Here is a 27,099-nt window from a genome sequence, read left to right as displayed (position 1 = left end):
ATGCTGCACATCCATAATTGATCAATATTCATCAATCAATGTATATTTTAAATGTACATGATTTTGAATAAATACTATTTTCACTGTACATTTGAATTTTTGTTTAAATGATCTTTTCTATGATTTTTAAAATATTTATATTATAATATTTATTATCTTTATTATTGCTTTTGTATATTCTGCCTTACAAATAACAACACATAATAACAAAAATATATACAAAATATATGTTATATAAACAAAAATATATATGTTATATAAACATATAACAATAATAGTAACAGTAGTAATAATAATAACAACAGTAATGTACACTGTTTTGTATAAATACTAATTTTACTTATTAGTTTATTTATTTCATGTTTGTATATTGTACCTTACAAATAACAACAAAAACAAACCAAACCAAACTAATTTTGTATGTTTATATTATTATGCTATTATATCTACAGCAGAAAAGATTGATAACTGTTTGGTATGTTTGCTTGTTTTCTAGCTGCTGCCAGAGCTGATGAATCCAGGCGATCTTCTGTCGTACCTGGATCCTCCAGACCTTCCCAGCAGCAGCAACGACGACCTGCTGTCTCTCTTTGAGAATAACTGAGACGTCAGACCCTCCACTAGCAGCTCCTCCATACTTGACAAACACAAATGCACTTACCGTCACTTCCTCTTCCTGTACAGACTACAGATTTCAAAACCAGCGTTGGCAGACAGTAACCATTATCTCTGCATCCAGATACCTTATTTTTATCTGTCAGAACGACAAAGCATTTCGATTATCGCTCAATGTTTTTAAAACCTTTGTCAGCAAATGAACACGAGAAATGCGGAGCTGCAATTAACTTTGCAGCTAAATTCAGTCTTTTTTAGCAAATGAGAGTGAATCTAGTCAATATGTGTGGTAGCTTTTTTCTACTCGCTTTGATTTTGATACGAAGAACCAGACAAGCATCCGTCCGCTGTCGTACTGTGTTCATGTTACTCCTCCACGTCTGATAAGCTGTTTTTGTGCTTCATTTTAACGTTCAGTGGCGATTCTCAAACGTTCAATCGAAGCACAGCTCTTATTCAAACGTATTTGGAAACGTAAAGGGAAAAAACAGAAATCAAACTCACACCGTGCAATTATCCATGTAGTTCACTTCTGTTCATAATGCAGTTGTATTATTTTTGAGAAGCTCATGTAAATATTTGTGAATACATTTGTTTTGATTGGTCATCCGTGTTTCTTCCGTCCATGAATATTCATGTGTGAAATACATGGGCTGCGTTCAGAATGCAATGCTATACTGCATACTATTTTATATATTTGCATTGAAATATATTTACATTAGCATTCAAAAGTTTGGGGTCTGTAAGCTTTCTTAATGTTTTTGAAAGAAGTCTCTCTTCTGCTCACCAAGTAAGCCCATTTCTGCCATATAAGAAAAGAAAATCATGCTTTAAGTCAGAATTATGAGATGAAATGTCAAAAATTATGACTAAGTGAGAATTATGAGATAAAGTAAAAATAATGACGTCCGAATTATGAGATAAAAAGTCAAAATTATTACCCGAGTCATAAAAAAGTCAAAATTACTCAAGTCATAAATATTTGTAAAAATGATGACGTACTAGGTTAAAACTATGACATAATTCAGTTATGAGATAAAAAAGTAAACATTATGACCTGAGCCATAAAAAGTCAAAATGATCTCATAATTCTGACTAAAGTTGTAATTATAAGATAAAAAGTCGTAATTATGACATACTAAGTTGAAATTATTTTATTAGTCAAAACGTTGAGATAAAAAGTCGAAATTATAACGGTAAATTGAAATGATGACAGTGATTAATTATGAGATAAATAGTCAAAATTATGGCTTTCTAAATTGAGTTATAATTATGAGATGAGTTGAAACTGACACTATTTTCTGACATACTGTAAGCCATAATTGAGATGAGTCGAAATTATGACAGTAAATTTAAATTATGACATGAGTCATAATTATGAGATAAAAGTTGAAAATGACAAATTTAAAATAATGCGACTACGTCGAAATTGACAAAAGGTTGAAATTATGAGATACATAGGGCAAAAAACTGACTATATTATAATTTTGACTTATTTCAATCTCATAATTTTGACTTTTTATGTCCTAATTTTGACTGAGTATGCCATAATTACCACTTTTAAAGTAATTTCGACCAAATATCACCTCATAATTATGACAGTTGTGAGAGGAAATGACACTAGATTTTCACACATATATATATAAATGGTATGTAATTATGAGCGCAGCCTGTGTTACTCATTCGTTTCACATCCAGACGGAGTGATACATGAAATGCTAAAAAAATACACTTCCATTTAAGAAGCTGTTGGAGGCTCAGTTAAGGATATTTTAATGATATACGGACTTTCATGTTAATATGAGAAATATTGTTAATATGTACAAGTAAATATGACAGCCTTATGTGAAATAAATCTATACAGGTTTGTTTATTTGTAGAAAGGGCAGCTGTATGTTAAAGCTAACGGCCATTTTAATTGGTTTTTAATATTTTTGCTCTTTGTTTTGATAAATTATTTTTTATTGTTCTTATACTTTAACGTTTTTTCTGATGATTACATCGCGTGGGAAAAAATGATACACATGCAAAGAATTTTTGAATACGTGACACAAGTCTTCCCTTTTTTATGAAAGAGACGGATGATTTTAATATCTGATTATGAATGACTTTTATCTGTGAAATCATCCAGGCTGCATCACCACATCTGATGTCCTGACAGCTCTAAGACGCATCTCACTCGCACAATAGAGGATTTTTCTGTTTGTCGCCATGAAGATAAATGTTTATGATCATGGCTGTCATTTTCACCCTGTGTGAAGCAGAAATAAAGCATTTGATTGTGATTCTTTAGTTCAGATCTGTATCATACCGCTCATACAGACACAGGTTCTCAACAGAGCAAACCTCAGTAAACCACATGCCCTTCGTCTGACATTTGTTCTGTTATTAAGATGAATTATTGATTCCATGAGTTCATGAACTGCTTTCGGTGGATAATCATGTACTAACCGTCAGTTCACATTTAATTTTTGCCATGACTGAAGTCTGTTTTAAAAAAAAGAGATTATTATTTAATTTAAGACATTTTTCATTTTTATTATATTTAATAATTTATTTTTTTTTTTTTACTTTTGTTTTTAAATGTTATATAATTTATATCCTATATATGTTTATAATCTATTTATATTGATTTACATGTATGTATTCATGTTTATGAATCAGCACGTGACTGACACACTTAAACGCTTCCGTGTGACGCTTCATCTCTTCCTGTGTTTCGGTAACTGAGCGGCAGAAGTCGGTAACCGGAGTCAGCATGTTAATCATCAGTAACAGGGTTAAACTGTGTTCTCTGGCGTTCACCGCGGCGCGCATGTACGCCACCGGAGCTCAAGCCAACAACAACCCGGTGGTGTTCTTCGACATCGCGGCGGATAACGAGCCGCTCGGTAGAGTCACCTTCGAAGTGAGTGCGAGAGAAGTTACTATGAGGAAGGCTCGGCTTATGAATATTAATGACGCACCGCGACGTTCGTCGAGCTCGTTTTTTCTGATTGGCTGAAAGAACGCTGCCCGCTATATAGTTGGCGAATCAACGAATACGGTTTATGAATATTAATTAGAACGCGTGACTGGACCAGAGCCGTTAAGAAACAAAGTAACGGCACCTTGAACTGATTAATATTCATGAGCTCAGCCTTCGCCATGGTGGAATATTTACAACCAGATCCATACTTTACTTTATAATACTTTAGCGCGTAACACGTTTCTGAAAATGTTGTTAAATTATTTAGATGTTCAAGCAAATGTGGCAGCAGTTTCTATGCGTATTTATTTCACAATGTGATTATTTTATTGTTTCTCATGACCTTTAACTCTCTTTCTGAACTGTAATTTAGCTGAATGCGGATGTTGTGCCCAAAACAGCAGGTAAAGAACATTTTCTATTCATTACATTGTACTGTTTTTTCAGTTCTGCTGGAGTATATGAGTGTTGTAGAGCTCTCTGGTTTTGAATGTGCTTTATGAATATGAATAGTGTGTTTTTCTTTGACAGGTGTCTTATGTGATCTTCTGTGTGTTTTCTAGAGAACTTCAGAGCTCTGTGCACGGGTGAACATGGATTCGGATACAAAGGCTCCATCTTCCACCGAGTGATTCCACAGTTCATGTGTCAGGTGACCAGATCCTCATCAAGATCAAGATCACACACGCCATGAGCTTCATTACACTGCTGGGCTTGGCTTTAGATGGAGCTCTGTCCGCAGAAACACATCACACCAGAGGAATGAATCAAGCTTATTTAGTTCAAATCCAGACATCTCAAACAATTACAGCAGTGTAGCATCTTATGCAACCATTTTAATGCTTTTTTCCAGTTCTTATATAACTGTTATGCAACGTGCATGTGTTGACCTAATTAATAGACTATATTTGCTCTTTTATAAATTGCAAACAAGCTAAAATGTGACCCTGGAGCACAAAACCAGTCTTAAGTCGCTGGGGTATATTTGTAGCAAAAGCCAAAAATACATTGTATGGGTCAAAATTATTGATTTTTCTATTCTGCCAAAAATCATTAGGATATTAAGTAAAGATCATGTTCTGTGAAGATATTTTGTAAATTTCCTACCATAAATATATAAAAACTTCATTTTTGATTAGTAATATGCATTGCTAAGAACTTCATTTGAACAACTTTAAAGGAGATTTTCTCAATATTTAGATTTTTTTGCTCCCTCAGATTCCAGATTTTCAAATAGTTGTATCTCAGACAAATATTGTCCAATCATAAACCATACATCAATGGAAAGATTATTTATTCAGCTTTCAGATGATTCAATTTCCAAAAATATGACTGGTTTTGTGCTTTGAAATGGTGAATCTTGAGCAAATGTAACCAGTTGCATTGTGTTAATGTTACAAAATCCCTTTAATGATCCACGTGAATGAAACAGTGTTGCTCTTCCCGTCTTTACAGAAGAACTGCTTTAATCCTGCATGACTAATTGCACATTTGATGACACCTTTTGTTTCATACGTGCAAATTTTAAGCCTCTAATGCGTTCTGCATGTGATCACGTGTGATTCAGTGAAAAACGTGTGCTTTTCACGTGTTTGCTTTTATTAACTCTAATATGTGTTTCTCTTAGGGAGGAGATTTTACAAATCACAACGGAACCGGAGGAAAGTCCATCTATGGGCCGAGATTTCCAGATGAGAACTTCAGACTGAAACACACCGGACCAGGTAAAGCACTCTTAAATGTTCATCAGATGCTGTGAGTTTCTTTCTTTAGTCTATGAAGGTTTTCATGTGTTCTTGACATGGTTTGTTCATTGTTTACTTTACTGTACAAAGATCATTCAGGTTTTCTGTAGGAACATGTCGACGCCTCTAGATGGCGATATAAGAACTGCTAAAAGTCAACTAGTGTTACTGTTAATTAAAACTATTAAAAGCGCTTTTATTAATTGAAATGAAGCTCAAATAAAATACAAATATTAGATGAAAAACATGATTAGAAATGTTGCTTTGGCAACTAACTGAAAACTTCTAAAATTGCTAAAACTTAAACTGAAATCAAATCAAATAATTTATAATGTATAATAATTTCATTTTAAAAAAATCTAAATAGAAATATAATCACACAAATGACAGAAGCCCAACAAAATGACTAAAACTTAAATAAAAAAATAAACAGAAAAATATACAAATAAAAGCTAGTTAATATTAAAACTAAAACTGAAATAAAAATAAAGCTAAATTAGAAATATTTTTTAAAACAATAAAAAATGACAAGCGCAACTAAATTACTAAAACGAGCTAAAAATATATTATAACCTAGTTTTATAAATATTTTTATATTAATAAACGACAATTTTGTTCTTAAAATAATAATATACAGTAATAGTATGTAAATAATACTAAAATGACACTGCTTTCTTAATTTCACTTACTACTGTTTTTAAAGCATTAGATGAATTTTTATAATTATTATAATAAAAATACTTTTAATTATAATGATCTTTTTTGTGATGTAACTATTGTATAATATATCGAATAAATAATGAGTGTGTTTATATGCATTTAAATCAGCATCAGTCATTGAACACAGTTGAGCACTGGTTATGACCCATAAAGTTCCTCCTAATGTTTTCTTTGTGTGTTCAGGTATCCTGTCCATGGCTAACGCCGGACCGAACACCAACGGATCCCAGTTCTTCATATGCACAGTCAAAACAGAGTGGTACGTAAAGCTTCTTCATGAATCTGCTTTCGTTACCTGTGAATGTGATGATGATGATGAGTGTGTTTTCCAGGCTGGACGGGCGGCACGTGGTGTTCGGCAGCATTAAAGACGGGGTGGATGTGGTGAGGAAGGTGGAGGCGCTCGGCTCTCGCTCGGGAAGAACCGCCAAGAGAATCAGCATCACCGACTGCGGAGAACTCAAGTAGAGTCACCAGTCGAGTCATTTCTACTGCCCTGAATCACAGACTACTCCATATTATGCTCCATAATGTGAAACTTGGACACTTTCTGGTTAAAGGAATAGTCTTTATTTACTCGCTCTCATGTCTCTGCAAAGCTGTGTGATGTTAAAAATTTCCATGCAACACAAAAGGTGAATCTTTAAGACTCTGCAAGATGTTCTTTTCCATATAGCAACAATTCACAGTGACCAAAAAACTGCATAAAAGCACTTCTGCATTATATTCAATCTTCCGAAGTCATGCAATTTTAAAGTTGCAGTCACCATGACATGTTTTTGTGCAGAAAAACTGATTATTCTTTTGTATTCCAAGGAAAAAACACAATCTATGGGTTTGAAATGACAAGAGGATGAGTAAATATAATGATTGTTGTTATTCCTTTACAGTAACATCGACTGTGAATAAATGTCATGTTTAACATCATTCTCAGGTGATACTGCTAATAACCGTGTTTAATCTGGACCGAGATATTCACATCATGTCTGACCGGACCTCTGCTTCTCATGCATGAATTATGAATTATGGCCAGTGTGCTTCAGTATTCATCACTTGAGTTTGATTAATAAAGCCGAGAGCAATAAGACATGATGTTTCAGTGATTTATTTGTATTTACAGATTGATCTGCTCTTGAGAAAGAGCAGTGAGAGGCACATTTCTGGTTCACAGGTTATTAATGGCACGTGGCCTTCATGTGAGCAGTAATATTTCACAGTCTGAGTTACTGTCACTCACGTGCATGCAGTGCTTTAAGAAGAAGATCTTGAACCATTTAGACGAACTGAATCTGCATTCATACATTTCTTTCTGTAGTTTGTGCATGAAGCCGGTTTGAATCCAAATGCACTTCAGTCTTATAAATTGGTTTTGCATTTGAAAATTGAAAATTATAAGTGAACAAATCACACATGCATATGTAGAGTCATCAAGAGATATTTAAAAACACCAAAAAATAATGCTTTTTCAACATTTGATTGTTTTATCTGTTCAGGCCAGGCAGTGTTTTTTGCATATCACAGAGTTTTTGAGGCCACTGAATATGAGATATTATAAAGCATTTTTCAAAAACACAGGCACAGACTTCACATTGTATAATTAACTTACAGTAAACCTACAGTATTAATACTGTTAATGTTCTGATCTCTATTGCTGTCACTATTATTGTTCACCCAAATACACAAACATATTTGAGGCACTTGAGTGATGTGACATAAAATCACACAATATGCAAAATTCAGAAAATGAGAGCTATCAAAATTTCATAACCGCATCCTATTGTGTCACAGTTATTTGAAAAGCCTTTTGAGCAACTACACCAACAAACCATGTAGCTTAAAGAGCATCAAAATGAGAATATTTCATAGACATGGATGCATTTCATATGCAGAAGGCTGATCGGGTCATTCATGTTCTGCAGTATGTTCTCATGACTATCATATATGCTGGAAAATCACTATTTTGTGTCCCTGAAGTACAAAAGCAGTCTGAAGTCGCTGGAGTATATTTGTAGCAATAGACAACAATACACCATATGGGTCAAAATTATAGATTTCTCTTTTATGCCAAAAATCATTAGGATATTGAGATCATGTTCCATGAAGATATTTTATGAATTTCTTACTATAAATATATCAAAACTTAATTATTGATTAGTAATATGCATTGCTAAGAACTTCATTTGAACAACTTTAAAGATGATTTTCTCAATATTTAATTTAGATGCCAGATTTTCAAATAGTTGTATCTCAGCCAAATATTGTCCTATCATAACAAACCACACATCAATATTCAGCTTTCAGATGATGTAGAAATCTCAATTTCGAAAAAGTGACACTTATGACTGGTTTTGTGGTCCTGGGTCACAATCAGTTTTCACTGAGCACAATTTCTCATTGAAGTTAATATGGGGTGAATATTAAATCTTTAAAAAAAATTATTCTTATTAAAATGTTTTAATGACAACATTATTTTAATTCATTGTCAATTTATAGTTCCTCAATATCACTTTCCATACTGTTTTTGTAAAAATCACTTCAGCAAATTGCATTTCCTTGATGACATCACCCTACAGGAAGTGACATCATTTTGGAGGGAACTCAGTGGATTCTGTCATGTTCTGTGTGGATCTCTCACTCGGTGATTAACATCAGATCTTTGAATATCATTTCATTTCATTATTGTGTAAATATCCAGTATTTCTTTTGAAAAGGAGTCACAGTTTCCACATTTGACATTGATGCCCTGCCTGTCAATTATTGCCCTGAAATGTGTTTTATAAGAATATTTGTGGATATTAATGTGAATTCACAGAAGCTAACCTAATATCAAATATCCAGTACTTGCACCATTAAGCAAATATATATATATCAGTGTGAACGGTGTATTAAAATCTGCTAAACTCAGGGCCAATTTAAATTAATTTTAATGCAAACATTTTATATTGAAAGATTTCATAAAATATCAGCAGTGAGTTGTGGCCTAATGTTGATTACCACAGAGAATCATTTCAAAATAATCGAGAATTTATTTAGTTTTTGTTTACATATTCATGCACTGAACTAAATTAATCGAGGTCGGTGAGTGATTTAATCATAATTGTCTCATGTGAACATGTGAGTTTTAATTATGCTGTGCGGTTTACGTTAACACCCACAAATGTATTATTCAAAAAGTCATTTTCTGTGGTAATCAACTTTTGAACCGGAGCATGGTCAGGGAGGAAGCAGTGAATACCGCGATGCTGGCGTGAGGGGCGTCTTCAGGGGTCAGAGGTCACTGAACGCGACGGCAGTTATATCCGAGCTTATTACACTTCTCACACAGATGCTGAAGATGTTCTTTGCTCTGGTCCCGTCCGTCCAGACTGTCGGGTTTCTCCAGAGGACGCTGACAATCACAGGAAACAGTTTAGCAGGTCAAAAATCAGCCATGACATCCATCTTAAAAGAAGATAAATTACAATACAGAAGAACATGTGGCGAACATTATGGGAAAAGAGAAGTCAGAAGCATTTCATCGAGTGATTTCCACCGGGTTCAGAACTTCATAACCTGCCAAACTAACAGTAAAGTATTGTTTTAAGGCAGGGTTATTATACTTAACTAAAAAAAAAAAAAAAAAAAAAAAAAAAGTATTTTTGTACTTTGAAATGAAATTAACACTGAAATAAAATATAAAAGTGCGCTTATTTTATTTCAGCTAGTTGCCAAGGAAACATTTCTCATTTTTAGTTGATGCAGTAAAATAACTTCACTTAAATACTATAACTTAATCTAAAACTAACTTAATCTAAATCTAAAACTAATAAATAAAAACTATAGACACATAAAAAAAGAATAAAAACACAAAATGACATGAACAAAAATACTAAGATTTTAACTAAAATTAAAGTGAAAACAGAAAATAAATACAAATAAATTCTAAATATATTGTTTTAAGGGGTGGTTTATATAGTATCATTAAAAAAAACATTAAACAAATAAACAAAACATAAAAAAAAAATTTTAAACTTTATTTTAGATAGTTGCAACATTTCAAATTTTAGTTTAGTTTGACTTGATGAATAAATAAACTAAAATAAAACTGATAGACAGAGACATATTTAATAAAAAGGACAAAAACACAAAATTACTCAAATTTTATCCAAACTTAAAGTGAAAGCAAAAAATAAAATCTAACTCAAACTATTTACAAAAACTACGGTTGTATATCAATGATACCAAAACAGCAGTGTTTTGAAGGATGTTGATGGTCAGAGGACAGTAGATGTATAGCGTGGGGCTGTTTTCCAGCATCTGTTCACCTGTTTGTGAGGATAGACGTTGATGTGGCATTTGATGCACTCCTGACCCATGTTCGCCCAAGAGTTTCCACTCATCCACTTCCTCTTGCATTTGAGACACTTGTACTCTCCAAAACACCTCTTGTTCCCCTGATACGGCGTCAGACCCTCTCCTTTAGGACGAGCCTGCTCAGAAAACCATTGTTAGATCATCAGACGATGCAAAAACCAAACAAGTAAACACTAACATTCAAAAGATTGGGGTCAGCAAGAGTTATTAATAATACTTTAATTCAGTAAAGATGCATTAAATTGATTCAAAGTGACAGTAATAACATTTCTAATGTTACAAAAGATTTCTGTTTCAAATAAATGCGGTTCTTTTGAACTTTCTATTCATCTGTGAATCCTGAAAAATAAAATGTATCACAGTTCTCACAAAAATATTGTGCAGCACAACTGTTTTCAACATTGATAATAATCAGAAATGTTTCTTGAGCAGCAGATCAGCATATTAGAATGATTTCTGAAGGATTGGAGCTGAAAATTCAGCTTTGATCACAGATATTATATAACAGATATTCACATTGAAGACAGCTATTCCTAAATTGTAATAAAATATTTCTCAATATCTTGTCATATGTGAGGTTTTTGGTTTGATGATGTTTTCTGGAGCTGCAGTATGTGTTTGTCTCTGATGTTGCAGTGCTGGAATGTTTAATGTAACGTCAAAGTAACATTCTTCTAACGGGATTCTAAATGTAACATTGTCAGTGTCACCACAGGCGTGCAGAGGATATCAGTGCAAACGGTCATTTTTCTCTTTCAGGTCTGATTTACCTCAGATTTGTTTGGATGAAGCTTCTTAATTGAAAGTAAGCTGTTTGATGGAGGTCTTTATTAGGGGTGTTTGGTCAGGATGAGTGTGTCTGCGATTGGCTCAGGATCACTGGGAATTCTGAAATCATTCATGATGCATTTCTAATGTTGGTGTGGGTATGATTATGATTATGATTATTGGCATTGCTCGGCTTTAATCAGACACATCTGATCCTCTCACGTCACTCATAGAAAGCATCTACTAATCCTTCACTTCCTTCAGCTTCACCTGAGAAACACCTTTTCTAAAACAACCAATCAAAATGATGTTTAATCAGTTTAATTGTGAATGGGTGATTGTGAAATTTCAGTATTTGAGCTTTTATTACATTTTAGTTTGATTTAGTTTATTTATTTTAGTACTTCATCTTTGAAATGCATCCTTGGCTAGATGAAATAAAATAAAGTTAATAGAGTTAATTAATAACCTAGTTAATAAAATAAGTGAATTTTTTATATTTTATGTTATTTCAGTTAATATTTATTTTATTTCGAGTAATGACTTTTTTTGAATGGTTTTAGATTTAGTTTTGGTTAACAATAATGTAACCATCTCCCCAAAAACATCTAAGGAAGCAAACTACACGATAAACCCATAATACATACACACCAAAACAAAAGAGATGTTTAAAGTTTATGAAAAGATAATCACCGTGTGCTGAAGTTTAGGCCTAGCTTCCACTGTCCTCAGTCTGCGCATTTTTGGTAGGCTTTAGAGTCTTTAGAGTTCTCAAACTCCAGTCAAACGAATTCAGACAGCAGCATAATATACAGCCAGCCAAAGACGAAAGGTTTTATATGAAGAGTCCTTCTACAATAAAGCATAGAGCCGAGCGTTAGCATGCTACCTACAAACAAACCAATCGTATATAACATGAGAACCAGAATACAGCTTACACAGAGAAATAATGACAGAAAACGTTTCTCAATCAGGACTCAGAAGCTGTTCCTCGACATCAGTTCTTGTCTGTTCTTGTGAAACACCATCAGTCGTTCTGATTCAAAGCTCATATCTGGCCAGTATAGTTCTGATATCTTCTTGCTCCGCCCCTTTTATTGTGGACACGTCAACAGATGACTTATGCGAACCAGAGGCAGCCAGGTATCCCAGAATGCATTTCGCACCAACCAGTGAGTGTTAATGGCAGAGGAGAAAACCCACATCATTTTCAACATTCGACTGCTATTGTGTCATGAAATGTAGTTCTTCAGGTGAAAAACAGCCTTACCTCGGCTTTAGTCATTCAGACATTCGTCTCTGTAGTGGTTAAACATGAGATATCATTCATTTCGAGTATATCTAACAGGAGATCTTTGGTCTCATGAATCTATTATTGGTTCCTGGTCATATTGCAATAATATTTACTCCAGTCTTCAGTGTCACGTGATCTTCAGAAATCATAATAATATACTGATCTGCTGCTCGAGAAACATTTCTGATTATTATCAATGTTGAACACAGTTGTGCTGCCCAATATTTTTGTGGAAACTGAGATACATTTGATTTTTCAGGATTCACAGATGAATAGAAAGTTCAAAAGAACAGCATTATTTCATCTTTTGTATCATTATAAATGTCTTTACTGTCACTTTTGATCAATTGAATGCATCCTCGCTGAATAAAAGTATACATTTCTTTCTTTCCAAAAAAGAAAAATAAAGTATCTTGATTTGTAGGACGTTGTTGAATTGTGATGTAACAGTGACATGAAAGCGCTGCTGGAGGGAGGAGATGTTTATTCGGTGGTCTGTAATCACAGCTGGAATATGAGCGTTTCTGACCACCAACAATCTCTGAAATGTGAGTGAATGAAAGGAAGATGTCGACAGCCACATGAAAGACGAGTGCTGCCTCACGCCTCAAAACACCCGTGATTCATACGACATAAAAACTGACCCTGATCTACTACTGCAAATTAAACTCCGTTATTCTATTAAACATTGCCAGTTGTTTTTGTACAAGAGAAAGTCATGCGACTGTGAGGCAACACAATGGAGACTAAATGACAAGAGAATTTTCCTTTTTAAGTGAACTATCTATTATTCAAGCTTATTTCCACCACGGAGTTTTTCTCACAATTATGACATTGCCTTTCTGAGAAAAAAAGTCAAAATATAAACTTGCAATTCTGATAAGAAAAGCCAAAAGTCACACATACTGTACATTTTTATACCATGGCATAAACAAAAAATTCAGAATCGCAAGACAGAAACAGAGAAAAAGTCAAAATTGCAAGATATAAACCCAGAATTCTGAGAAAAAGGTCTTGCGAAATATAAACTTGAGATTGTGAGAAAACAAAGTCGTGTTACTAAAGATTTTTTGTAAGACAGCAGTTGAGAGAACCTAAAATTCAATTGCTTTTTTACAGTATAGATCATGGGCTCTCAGAGTTTATTCTGTGTCCCTCGGGGCCACTGAGGGGCCCCTGTAACCCCGCTCTATATGATGAATACTTTGGAGGAGCCGTCATCGTCATCATTGAGTCCAGCTGCAGGACTTTGGCAGAGACACGACCAAATATTAGCAGCTGGAAATGTGAGTCAAACACACACACACACACACACACACACCCTTCAGAGAGTCAAAGCCTGTTTTCATTCACTGAAGTCAGATTAAAGGATAGTTTACAGCGTGTAAACCGGACAGATTGATGTGCTGCATCATAACAGAAGGTCACCAAACATTCACTGAGAGTATGAGTGTCTGAAGAACTGATTCTTCACTGATTGTTTCAGGATTTTACAACACCTGGGATATTTTAGTATCAATGAGATATACTTTTATATACAGTATATACGGCTCAACACCATTCCAATCTTAAAGGTTCATATCACATGACCTGTGCATGTATATGTTGATGATTGATTTAGCACCTAAATCCCATTGAGTTTAAATGGATGCACTGCCTTTGACATCAACAACAAAATATATTAATCAAACAACAAAACTGACAAACTCAACCTCATCTGATCCCCAAACCTGGGGTCGAAACAACATTTGGCTTTCATTGTATGGATAAAAAACACTGAGACAAAGTTTGAATGAAATGCATAAATGCAGGTTCAGAACCAATATGAGGATGAGCGAATTACAGACTTGGATAATCTGTCCTCTAAGAAATATTCGGTACAGTTGATGAATTTCAGTCTTTTTTGATTTGATGGCTGCATTAGTGTAATTTAATATTTAACTGTTTAAATAAAAAAGTTCTACACACACACTGCACAATGCTGGAGGAAACACAAAGCCTATCAGAGCTGAAGACAAACAGCACTCACTCTTTCCACTGTCCACACACACACACACACACACACACACGCACACGCGCACGCGCACACGCACACGCACACGCACACACAGACACAGACACACACACACACACACACACACACACACAGACACACACACACACACGCACGCACACACAGACACACACACACACACTCACACACACACACACACACACAGTAATACAGATGAGAGTGAGTGTCAGCGATTCCTTTGCTCATTTCCTCTGTCAAGAGGAAAGATGTATCATTGTTTTTGAAAGAAATCTCTTCTGCTCACCTTCACTGTAAAATAAAAACAAATTGTTAACTTAATCGAATGTAAGCTGTTTGATACCCCACTGACTTAAAATATTAAGTTATTTAATGTTAAGTGACAACTTGGATATTTTAGTTAACTAAACTAAAAAAAATTAAGTCAACGGGGTAATTATTTTAAGATGAAACAACCTTTTTTTTTTTTTACAGCGAAGGCTGCATTTATTTGATAAAAAATACAGTGAAATTCTAAAATAATATTACAATTTAAAACAGCTTTTTTCTCTGTGAATATGTGTTAAACTGTAATTTATTTCTGTGATCTGCAGCTGTATTTTCAGCATCATTACTCCAGTCTTCAGTGTCACATGATCTTCAGAAATCATAATAATATACTGATTTACTGCTCAACAAACATTTCTGATTATTATTAATGTTGAAAACAGATGTGCTGCACAATATTTTTGTGGAAACCGTGATGCATTTTATTTTTCAGGATTCACAGATGAATAGAAACATCTGTGGTGGTGGATGTGGGATGTGGGCAGTGGGCAGGGGTGGGCAGGGGTGGTGATGGCGCAGTGGATAAGACACATGCCTTTGGTGTGAGAGACCCGGGTTCGAATCCACTGTGAGACACCAATGTGTCCCTGAGCAAGACACTTAACCCCTAGTTGCTCCAGAGGCGTGCGACCTCTGACATATATAGCAATTGTAAGTCGCTTTGGATAAAAGCGTCAGCTAAATGAATAAATGTAAATGTAAATGTAGAAAGTTCAAAAGTCACTTTTGATCAATTGAATGCATCCTTGCTGAATAAAAGTATTAATTTCTTTCATAGAAATCTTACAATCAGCAATTGTTTTAAATGCCACAGTATGGATAAAACAGAACAGTTGCAATTCACTACAGAAATATTGCAATTATGTCATTGTTGGTTAGTTTTCGATCAAGATTTTAATTATCTACAAAACAAAGCCTGAATTATTTTCATTAGTTGAATACTTCAGAACACAACTTGTGGACATTTGTTTTAGGATTATTAATGCAGCTGTGCACTGTAATATTTTCCTCTGTCCTTGCTCAGAGGTTCTCTGCAAACGCCCTCAATCTCCCGCACGGCCTCATTTTCCCAGAATTCCACAGCGGCGTTTCTCTGCATGAGGATTGGCCATCGCCGGCTCTCCTCCATCTGGAGCCCATCAGAGCGAACAAAGCCGAGCCACGGCTCTCGTGAGATCCAGCGGAGAACATGTGTGCAATTATTCCTCCCTAACAGACACAAATGTCTTCGCTCTGCTCTGTTTGCATTGGCAGCGGCGCAGCAGAGACGTCTGTACTGATGTATTAGAACACTAGAACGTTTTCTAACAGTAGAAGCAATCTGTCATAGTTTTTATTTGTTTAGACCATCATTACTAGTGGTGTAGCATACTAATTTTAGATGCTAAAATCATTGTAGTTGATGCCGGTAATAAAGTAATTTCATATATATATATATATATATATATAGCAAATAATTATTTATGTTTTGCACGAGCAAACACTTATTTTTTAAGCAAATTTTAAAATGTATACTATGCTTTTGCAAGTAGGTGCAGCACATACTGTATGAGCTTAAAATGTCCCATAATGCATCTTAAATGTGTTGCAGTGCACTCTGGGAGTGGCTCCTGATGGAAATCTGACGCAGTGCCTGTAATTCCCAGCCATATGTTTAAGTGATTTCCCAACAGCCCTTTTCAAACCCCATCAAATACAGTCCACGCCTCTCATTAAAGACACTGAGGAGCATGCACATGCTGTTTTAGACGAGTGAGTTTAACTTTACTGACCTACACTCACAAGGTAATTCAGAGAAAGTACACTTAGTTAAGCAGGATTTTAATACTTTTATTAATCGAGAACACATTAAATTGATCAAAAGTGCTAGACATTTATAATGTTACAAAAGATTTCTATTTCAAATAAATGCTGTTCTTTTGAACTTTCTGTTCATCAAATAATTCTTAAGAATTCAATGTATCAGTTTCCACAAAAATATTGTGCAGCACAACTGTTTTCAATATTAATAATAATCAGAAATGTTTGTTGAGCAGTAAATCAGTATATATAATGATTTCTGAAGATCATGTGACACTGAAGACTGCAGTAATGATGCTGAAAATACAGCTGCAGATCACAGAAATAAATTACAGTTTAACACATATTCACATAGAAAACAGCTACACTGTAAAAAAAAAAAAAAATGTTGTTTAAACTTAAAATAATTTGTTACCCCATTGACTTAAAAATGTTTAGTTTAGTCAACTAAAATATTCCAGTTGTCACTTAAATTAACATTAAATGACTTAAAATTTAAAGTTAGCTAAACATTTTTAAGTCAGCGGGGTAACAAATTATTTTAAGTTGAAACAACTTTTTGAAACGATTAATTTTTACAGTGTATTTTACATTGTAATACTTTTTCACAATATTACTGTTTTATTGTATTTTTGCAGTCTAATAAATGCAGCCTCTGTGAGTCTTCTTTTGAAGACATTAAAAAAATCGTACCAACCGCAAACTTTTGATCGCTTCTGTATTTCTAACCTTTCTGTTCGGCTGTTCAGATGCTTTAATGAGATCAGTTAAACTTCATGCTTCAAACCGACAGAAACATATTTCACACACGTAAACAAACACAGATGCATTTCCCATCAAACACCCTTAACATGCACTCTTGCTCTATAGTACTCCCGGCTCAGTTTAATGTCTGTGCCATTAAACCAGATGCTATTATTTACATTTCTAAAGCTAAATTTCTAGCTACATGTCTAAATAACTTGCTCAGTAAAACATTCAATCTGTAACATTCAATCAAAGTATCATGAATTGCGTTCTGAATGATTTTGTGTTATAACTGAGCTTGTGTAGCTAAGTTCACGTACTTGTGTACAGTATGTTTCCAATTGAATTTTGAGGATCAGTTTCAGGACTACCTGCAGAAACAACAGATGTCTTCAGCACTTTAAACTTCTTCAGGTATATTTGATCACTTTGGGGAAAGAAGACACTGGTTTATAGGATTACTGCTAAAATATAACATCCTGCAGAGAAGGTCACCAGAGAGTTTACTATTTCAGTGACTCGTTCCTTTAATGAGGAGCAGATTTGTGTCAGTTTTACATTCAGGGTCCCAAACCAGCTCTTGTCAAGTAAAATTGGTGAGTAAATAAAACGTTACTCACCAGTTAGGCAGTTACATAGTTGAATTATAACTGATTTAACCCTCAAACTATCCAAATCAGAAATGAAAACAGACCATATACTAATGAAAACCTTGATGTTTTTTGGGATGTTAGGAATTTTTTTTAAACTTTATTTCTTAATTAATATTTGTCCATCAAGCCATAAAAATATATCACACAAATTAAATTTAATAACTTTAATAATGTAATACATTTAATAAAGTTTAATATTTTGTTTTATTTTAGTTTCTTGCACTGCACTGCATTATACTGCATTGCAAAGTACAGTCATACAGCAAAATGTGTGTGATGGGTCCTGATTGTATTGTATACGTACCACATTTTATTGCATGTTTAAATATTAAAGCAGGCAAAGCACAATGCAAAACTGACTTGTATTCTTCAGGTCTTTGCAGCAGCTTAGCCAGACGTGTCCAGCTGTGATTCAGTGTTGGGTTTCAGTGAGACGGACGCTAACAGGTGGGCAGGCAAAACAAAAACAACTAAATGTCTGGATGAAAAATTCCCACCTACTCCTGAAGCAGAGATGTGTGGGGTGAACACCGACATACGGAGATGCTTTGTGTCATAAATGTCATCAGATCTCATCTGAACACAGATGGTGGAAGATCAGAGCTGCAGGTCTGAGGATTCTGTAACAGTGACTCTATTGATATTAATAATGTATATATAGCATATAAAATCAGAGCAGATGTGCCATTACGGATCATTTAGTTACATAAATACATTTGTGATGTTTTGCGGCATCAATTGCTGACTTAGTCACGGAGAGATCATCTGACTGACATGTGACGTGACTAACCAGAGAATTTTTGGTTTTATAGTATTTAGGGATGGGACTTCTGAGATCCTTGGTACATGATGGTACAAATGAAGCTGTGGTTTTTCTGTGTGGTTGCTAGGGTGTTGCTAGGCAGTTGCTAAGGTATTCTGGGTGTTGCTAGGCATGCTGGGTGGTTGTTAAGTGTTGCTATGTAGATGACAGGGTGGTTGTTAGGGTATTCTGAGAGGTTGCTAGGGTGTTGCTATGCCGTTTTTACGGTGTTCTGGATGGTTGTTAGGGTGTTGCTATGCAGTTGCAAGACTGGTTGCTATGCAGTTGCTAGGCAGTTCTGGGTGGTTGCTAGGGTGTTGCTATGCAGTTGCTAGGCTGTTCTGGGTGGACGCTATGTGGTTGCTAGGGTATTCTGAGTGGTTCCTATAGTGTTGCTATGCAGTTGTTATGGTGGTCTGGGTGGATATTAGGGTGTTGCTATGCAGTTACCAGAGTTGTTGCTATGTGGTTGCTAGGCTGTTCTGGGTGGTTGCTAGGTGTTTGCTAGGGGGTTCTGGATGATTATTAGAGTGTTGCAGAAAAAGACAAAGAAATAGCTAAAATGCGTGCAGATTGCAGAATATGCAGTTCTACTCATTTTCTTGTCTCATTCCAAACTCTTTATATATTTTATAACAATATACATGTCATTAATCTCTCAAACTCTGTTCTTCTGAAGTTCTTTCCGTATCTTTTGAAATGAAAGTGACAAGTGTGTTTTGTGCTCTTTAGGAACATCGGATTGTCTTGATTTAAAGCAGGAATCATCTAATGTCTAGTCAGACTCAGATCCAGATCCATCTGCTTTGCACAAACATTTTTAAACTACTGTCGGAAGAGTGTACTTCCCTGTACTTAGGACGTTTCTTCTCTTGTTATCATCTTTTCTCTCACGTCACCTGAGACTAATTAAAATGCTGTAACAGTATATTTAGTGGAGGGCAAAGATCTAAATCACATCATCTTTCTATAAAAGTTTTCCCCCTCCGTTTCTGGAGTTGACGCACGGCTGACTGATTTGTGTTTGGCTGGATTTGGTGTCGAGGGACTTTTTCTCATCTCTGACAGTCAATGATGTCATAAAAGGCAAGAAACTGGATCATCTTTCATAAACACGAAAGCTTCATCTGGCGTTCATTACGGCTTCTCATGCGGGTGGGGTGCTTGTTGCAATGAATTTTGCAATGCAGGTCAGTTACAGTAAAAGATTGTCAGATAATCACACCATTGGTATCACAGAACTGGTTTAGGGTGCTCTGGGTGGCTGCTAGGGTGCTGCTCTGCAGTTGCCAGGGTGCTTGCTATGCGGTTGCTAGGGTATTCTGAGTGGTTGCTAGAGTGTTGCTATGCAATTGCTAGAGTGTTCTGTGTGGTTGCTAGGGTACTCTGGGTGGTTGTTAGAGTGTTGCTATGCAGTTGCCTTGGATGGTTGCTAATGTGTTGATATGCAGTTCTTAGGGTGTATTGTGTGGTTTCTAGGCAGCTGTTGAAGTATTGTGGGTCGTTGCTAGATGGTTACTAGGCTATTCTGGGTGGTTGCTAGGGGGTTCTGCATGGTTGCTAGGTGGTTGCTATGTGATTGTGAGAGTGTTCAGGGTGGTTGCAAAGATGTTGATATGCATTTCTTAGGGTGTTTTGTGTGGTTTCTAGGCAGTTGTTAGAGTATTTTTTATTATTATTATATCCTTTATTTTACCAGGAAAAAAAGCACATTGAGATTAAGAATCTCTTTTACAAGAGCGTCCTGGCCAAGACTGACAGACACAGCACGTTTGAATTTAACAAACATCCAACAATACATACACATATACACACACAAGCAAATCCAGTCAAATTTCAAATCACTACATAGCTAGCTAAAACATCTACAACCCGATGTTTCCTTCTCTAAATCATTTAAAAGTACTTTAAAAGTGTCCAACGAAACCAGTTTCTTCAGTTTCAATGTACTTTGTAAACAATTCCAGGCAGAGGGAGCAGCAAATTTAAATGCCTTTTTCCCAAATTCTGTACGTGCCACTGGAACAGACAGTAAAAATAATTCCTGTGACCGTAGGCTGTAGCTACAAGCATACTTTTTACAAATGTAAGTACAAAGATATGAAGGAAGTAAACCGAGAATAGATTTGTAAATAAAAACATGCCAGTGTTTTTGTCTTCGAATGGACAAAGCAGACCAGCCAACCCGAGCATACAGTACACAATGATGAGTGAGGGTTTTAAGATTTGTTATGAACCTCAGTGCAGCATGATAAACAGTGTCTAAAGCATATAAACACTGTGAAGATGCATGCATATATATAACATCACCGTAGTCCAATACAGACAGAAAGGTCGCTGCAACAAGCCTCTTTTTTGCCTCAAAGGAAAGACAGGATTTAATTCTAAAGTAAAAACCCAATTTTACTTTCAATCTTTTCACCAGTTGCTGGACATGAGGGCCAAAGGAGAGAGCGTCATCAATTAAAATCCCCAGATACCTATACTGAGACACAAATTCAATTTCTGAACCTTGGGACGCAGTAATAGGCAGAAGATTATTATGAGGGATTGATTTGGATTTAGAAAACAACATGAATTTGGTTTTATCAACATTTAAAACTAACTTTAATTCAAATAAGTTACGCTGAACAATATCAAATGCAAGCTGTAACTGAGAGAGAGCCCGATTGGATGTGGATGCTGAACTATATATGACTGTATCATCAGCGTAATAATGAAACTTTACATTATGAACATTATGATCAATATTATTTATATATAGAGTAAATAGGAGTGGTCCCAGGACTGACCCCTGTGGCACACCTTTGGTGACATTGAGTGAACCAGAGATAAAACCTTCTGCCTGTACACATTGAGTTCTGTTTGAAAGATAATTATTAAACCAACCGATCGTATGCTTAGATAATCCAATGCTGACAAGTCGTTGTATCAGTAAAGTGTGATCAACAGTATCAAATGCTTTTTTCAGAAGCTTTTTTGGCTTTGCACACCTCTAAGATTGCAATTGGTGAAAAGTTGAAAGATTGACTAGACACTAAGCTCTCTGACTGAACAGTCGAAGGGTTCACATGAGCACCATTAACTGAATCAAACAAAAAACCAGAAGCAATAAAGTGTTCATTAAAACAATTAAGCATATTTACTTTATCAATGATTGTATCAGAGCCCTTAATAATACATGATGGAAGTTCTATACCTTTATTATTTTCAGTTAATGATTTAACACTTTTCCAAAATTTTGATGGATTGTTTAGGTTGTGAGATGTTTCTAAAAGAAAATGTTCAGCTTTAGCTTTTCTGACTGCAACCGTACATGCATTGCGCAATCGCCTAAAATCAAGCCAGTCTGAGTTTGAATCGGTTTTCCTTGCTTTTGCCCATGCCAAGTTGCGCTCATGAAGCATATTTGATAAATAATGAGAGAACCAAGCATTATTCCGACCCTTCACCCTGTACCTTTTTCGAGGAGCATGTTTGTTGACTAAAGCAGAAAACTTTGCATAAAAAAGTTCCCAGGCTATTTCAAGGTCAGGAATTAAATTTATTTGTTCCCACTCCAAATCAATCAAATCGTGTAGAAACCCTTGTTCTGAAAAATGTTTCATGTCACGCTTTATTATGATGTTTGGTTTAGTTTTAGGAATTTTTGTGTTTCTAACTGTTGCGATGACACAGTGATCACTGATGTCATTCGCAAATATGGATGCAGTTGAATACTTATGAGGAGTGTTTGTTAAGATTATATCTATTAATGATGATTTTTCTGGACATTTTAGGTTCGGTCTAGTGGGCTTGTCGACAATCTGAAAAAGATTCAATGTATCGCAATAGGTTTTAAATTCATCAGTTACTGAATGTAACCAATTCCAATTTTGTTGCTAGATGGTTGCTATGCCGTTGCTAGAAGGTTCTGGATGGTTGCTATGTGTTTGCGAGGGTGTTCTGGGTGGTTGCTAAGGTGTTGCTAGGTGGATGCAATGCCAACAGTTAACCAACAGTGACTAGAGCATCAGTTCAGTTGTATATTATAGTTTTAAATTTTTAAAAAGTAATCTGTAAACTCCACAAAATGTCTCACTGTTACATTTTTAATAAAACTGTCTAATAAAAGGAATATCTGTGCATTATTATTGACAGGCATTGAGTGTTTACCTGCGGACAGTCTTTGATGTAGTGGCCTTTATTGAAGCACAGGTGGCACAGGTAGTTGGGTGGAGGTTTCTTGCAGGGCTTTCTGGGTTCAGAGGTCAGTGAGAGGTCAGAGAAGCGGTCCGTCAGTAAACTCAGACCCTCGACGATGTTGTTTAACGAGCCGTAGGGAGACGAGCCATTATATAAGTGGCTACACAGAGTCTGTAGAGAGAAAAAATGCATTACACTTTTATGAAATATTGACTGTAATATAAAAAGCCATGGGTTTGATTTCCAGGGAATGCATGAACTGATAAAAGGTATACCCAGAATCAGTGTTATTTTAGTATTATTTTTTTAACATTATAATTTTCTGAATAAGATTTTAAGAATATGATAAGCATTGTCATATATAAATTGTACATGAAATATAATATGCGGTCACAAGGTTATGGGTTCAATTCCCAGTTAACGCATGAACTGACAAACATATAAACCTTGAATCAGTTCTGTTTTTAGTATCATTTTTTAATGTTATAAATTTTGTTAATATTTTAAATAAGATTTTCTTTTTATATTTTCTTATATCTTTTTTCACTTTAATCTTAATATTTTATCAATTTTGTTGTGTATTTTTGTCATTTTTGTTATTTTTGTCCTTCAAGTTAAACTAAACGACAATGAAAAATGTTGTCTGGAAACTAGCTGAAGTTTTTTATATTTTATTTTATTTCAGTTACCGTTTATTTTATTTCAAGAAACAGAATTTTTTATGGTTTTATTTTTTAATATTTCATATTCTTAATCTTATATTTCTTAATCTTCTTAATCTTTTAATCTTGTTAAAATTCTGATTATTTAACATGCATTTACTAAGTGTTTTTTCCAAACCAGTAAGTGTCATTATGCTGTAAAGTCACTGTAAAGATTTGCTTGTTTAGATAGAAAAATAAGAGCATAGATCATAAGCATAACACTTTTAAAATGTTACTCTCAGTATCAGATGGTTGTTTGTTGATAAGAAAAATCTGTCACAAAAATCTCCCTTTAAACTGACAGTGATTCCGTCTGTATTTCTGTTTTTGATTGTTTATAATTGTTTTCTGTGGTCTATTTTCCTTTCTGCAGATGATCTGTGAGAGAGAGAATGTTCCGTTTTCCTCAGGAAGACAGACTTTGCCACATGATCCTCCAAACCCTTTTCCTCATTTTATCTCATGAGATTGTCCGTGCTGTTCAGAATGAAATATTAGCCAACTGCTTATATATTGAGCAGTATATAAGGCAGTTGTGGCCTAATGGATAGAGAGTTGGATTTGTAACCTGAAGGTCGTGGGTTCGAGTCTAAAGTCCTATAATAAAAGTCCTGAACATTGCTTATGTGGAGCCAAACCACTAAAGCTTCAAATCTCTTCAGCAAAAACTGTGGCTTTTCATTCAGTCATTCTCCTTCAGCCTGGTCTATTTCTAAACCAAAGTAATTGATAATTCTTTAATATATGCAACAAACTTTGTTGAATTGTGGCTGAATGATACGTCCTTTCAATGCCGCAGTCTAAAATGTTAATACATTTTTGTTACTGAAAGGACTGTGCATTATTATCATGAGCCCAAATTACAGTAAGCTAGTCATTTGTAGAGTAATTTGTAACTAAACAGCTTAGTAACAAGCAGATGAACTGTTTAGGTTGACCTGAGGTAGTCTCTCTACAGTTTCCCCTCTGTTATGGACCAGTTCAGACTGAGCCAGAGAAAAGAGCTATCAAGCAGAGCTGAACCTGACTGAAACCAGTCATTCTCTGCACAAATACACATGATGGAGCTCTAAAGCAACAAAGTGTGCTTGTTAACCCAGAACTCCTGCAGTTTATCACTGACAGCCAGAGGATGAACTGAAGAAAATGTTTCAGGGAAGGCAGTGTGAATATATCTGTGGACGACACCAGAAGTTTTATGCATGTTTTTATAATGCATCCAGTTCTGCAGGACAACAATATATTCCTTTAACTATAACTAACTATAGCAAGACCATATGCATCTGCTTTCATAGAAACATCATGGCACTGTACCAGAACACACACACACACACACAGAGAGAGAGAGAGAGAGAGAGAGAGAGAGAGAGAGAGAGAGAGAGAGAGAGAGAAAGAGAGAAAAATAAGCATTTATCTAGGCCTACCTGTCTGTCTATCTATCCAATTTAGTTATTTTTTAAATTTGTATCCAGTTCCAGTCATAATCAGATTTTGGAAGTTCCAGCACAGAAGATATAAAGTACAGATTCTGGCTCATTTACACTACTGATTAAACAATATTAAAACGAACATTGAAAAAAACAAAAATGGAATAAAATAGTGCCAATTTTTGAACTATTTAAAAAATACATTAAAGTTAGCACTACAACTGCTTAATATGTATAAGACACACACACACACACAGATTATGATTACAGTATGCAACCCAATTTTTTTTTTACAGTATATGCATAGGCCTAGTTATCAATAAACAAATAAATAAATGACTTTTACAATACACTGGCGTTTACAAATCACTGAATAAGTTTACACTTGATCCTAGATATGGATAGATAGATAGATGGATGGATGGATGGATGGATGGATGGATAGATAGATAGATAGATAGATAGATAGATAGATAGATAGATAGATAGATAGATAGATAGATAGATAGATAGATAGATATAGATAGATAGATAGATAGATAGATAGATAGATAGATAGATAGATAGATAGATAGATAGATAGATAGATAGATAGAGCATCAGTGAAGCTGTGGTGAGGTCCTCATCACCTCTGCGCGCTCGTGAATGAAGCTGCTGATGATGCTGGAGTTCAGGTGTGAGTCCAGATCCTCCTTTGGTTTGTTGCTGTAGTTCCCATCAGACTCAGCGTTTCTCTCAGATTCCTGCAGCGACAGATAAACCCAGTTCAAAAGTTGCGCGGGCTGATAAACCGCGTCCAAACTCATCTTCTTTATGGACCGGTCCAGCTCAGATGTGTGCCAGCAGGCTCTGGTACTGTTATCTGGTGCTGGCACTCATTGTTACTCAATGACAAGACGGGACAGCTCGTGCAGCTCTGAGGAGGAAAGTTAAAGCGCATATTATTCATTCTGCTGAGCTCAGGGGCTGGATAATGTATATTCATAAGCTGTGGTGTCGCCATTGGAAGGTTACCAAGAAACGTCATCATAATATAATTAATATTCAAAAACACGCACTTCCCCATTTCGAGGATTCCGATGAGCGTCAGCACTAATTAATATTCATGAGCTGATATATCAATACAAATAACCTTCATTCGTGATTTATTAAAATGAACAATTTAGTAATAATTTAACTTTTCTAGGCTACGCAAGACATCCTAGAGTAAATAAAATAAGCTTTATATAATTACATATTTTAACACAAATTAAATATATATTTAAAAATGAACAAGGGGAGTTTCTCTGTTGTTTTTTAATCATATAAATCAGGCACACAAACTCATTAAAACCTATTGCAATAAAGTTCTCCAACAGCTATAGCCTACATATACTAGGCTATAATACATCCAGATGTCTTGGCATCCGTAGGCTACCATGGTAAATATATTCTTAAATAATAATCATAATATATTGTTTTGCATTACATTATTGTATTGTATATCAGTCTCAAATTGACTACATTTTATTAGTTTACAACTGTTTTTCTAAATTTTTGATAACTGCTTTGTATTCTGTTTTTCAAAGTTTAATAAGCTTCGTGTTTATTTTCATCATCTTTTGAATCCCAGTGTGTTTTATTGTTGTGTCAGATTTATGGAACTCATTTTGTGACTTAATCTGATGAAATCAGTTTAAATCAAAACCCAACCCTGACTCAATGTGATCAGGTGCAGATTCTGCCCTCTGGTGTTCGTGTCAATCTATTACAGGATGTTTAAAGCAGAGCAGACTTTGTGAAATGTGACACTCCTTTTGTCTCTCTCTGTGTGTGTGTGTGTGTGTGTGTGTGTTTCTCTCTCTCTCTCTGTGTGTGTGTGTGTGTGTGTGTGTGTGTGTGTGTGTGCATGTTTATGTGGTTTATGAGGACACAAATTTGTATAATGACATGGGTATGACAGAGGTATTACAATATGAA

At 35.1% G+C, this 27,099-nt stretch overlaps 3 protein-coding genes across 3 annotated transcripts in view; 2 read left to right on the top strand and 1 right to left on the bottom strand.

Annotated features, from left to right (window-relative positions):
- Positions 1-2,899, top strand: part of LOC306852326 (zinc finger MIZ domain-containing protein 1-like) — a 46,182-nt gene extending 43,283 nt beyond the window's left edge. Inside the window, exon 23 of the mRNA XM_079389045.1 lies at positions 497-2,899. Coding sequence (XP_079245171.1) covers positions 497-604 — 108 coding nt within the window. The 3' untranslated portion in view covers positions 605-2,899. The remainder of the gene's footprint in view (positions 1-496) is intronic.
- Positions 2,900-3,284: 385 nt separating this feature from the next.
- On the top strand, positions 3,285-7,131 carry LOC306852320 (peptidyl-prolyl cis-trans isomerase A-like). The gene is made up of 6 exons (XM_079389039.1): positions 3,285-3,523; positions 3,957-3,987; positions 4,147-4,235; positions 5,211-5,307; positions 6,232-6,307; positions 6,381-7,131. The coding sequence occupies exons 1-6, from the start codon at positions 3,374-3,376 to the stop codon at positions 6,514-6,516; spliced, it is 579 nt and encodes a 192-aa protein (XP_079245165.1). The 5' UTR covers positions 3,285-3,373; the 3' UTR covers positions 6,517-7,131.
- On the bottom strand, positions 7,132-26,058 carry LOC306852317 (zinc finger CCHC domain-containing protein 24-like). The gene is made up of 4 exons (XM_079389036.1): positions 25,770-26,058; positions 22,980-23,180; positions 10,353-10,517; positions 7,132-9,436 (listed from the first exon to the last, which is right to left on the bottom strand). Exons 1-4 carry the CDS (start codon positions 25,944-25,946, stop codon positions 9,323-9,325), a joined length of 657 nt encoding a protein of 218 aa, XP_079245162.1. The 5' UTR covers positions 25,947-26,058; the 3' UTR covers positions 7,132-9,322.
- Positions 26,059-27,099: the final 1,041 nt, after the last annotated feature.

Source organism: Barbus barbus, assembly GCF_936440315.1.
Source record: "Barbus barbus genome assembly, chromosome: 32".
Lineage (NCBI taxonomy): Eukaryota > Metazoa > Chordata > Actinopteri > Cypriniformes > Cyprinidae > Barbus > Barbus barbus.
This window is presented reverse-complemented; position numbering and strand designations above follow the sequence as displayed.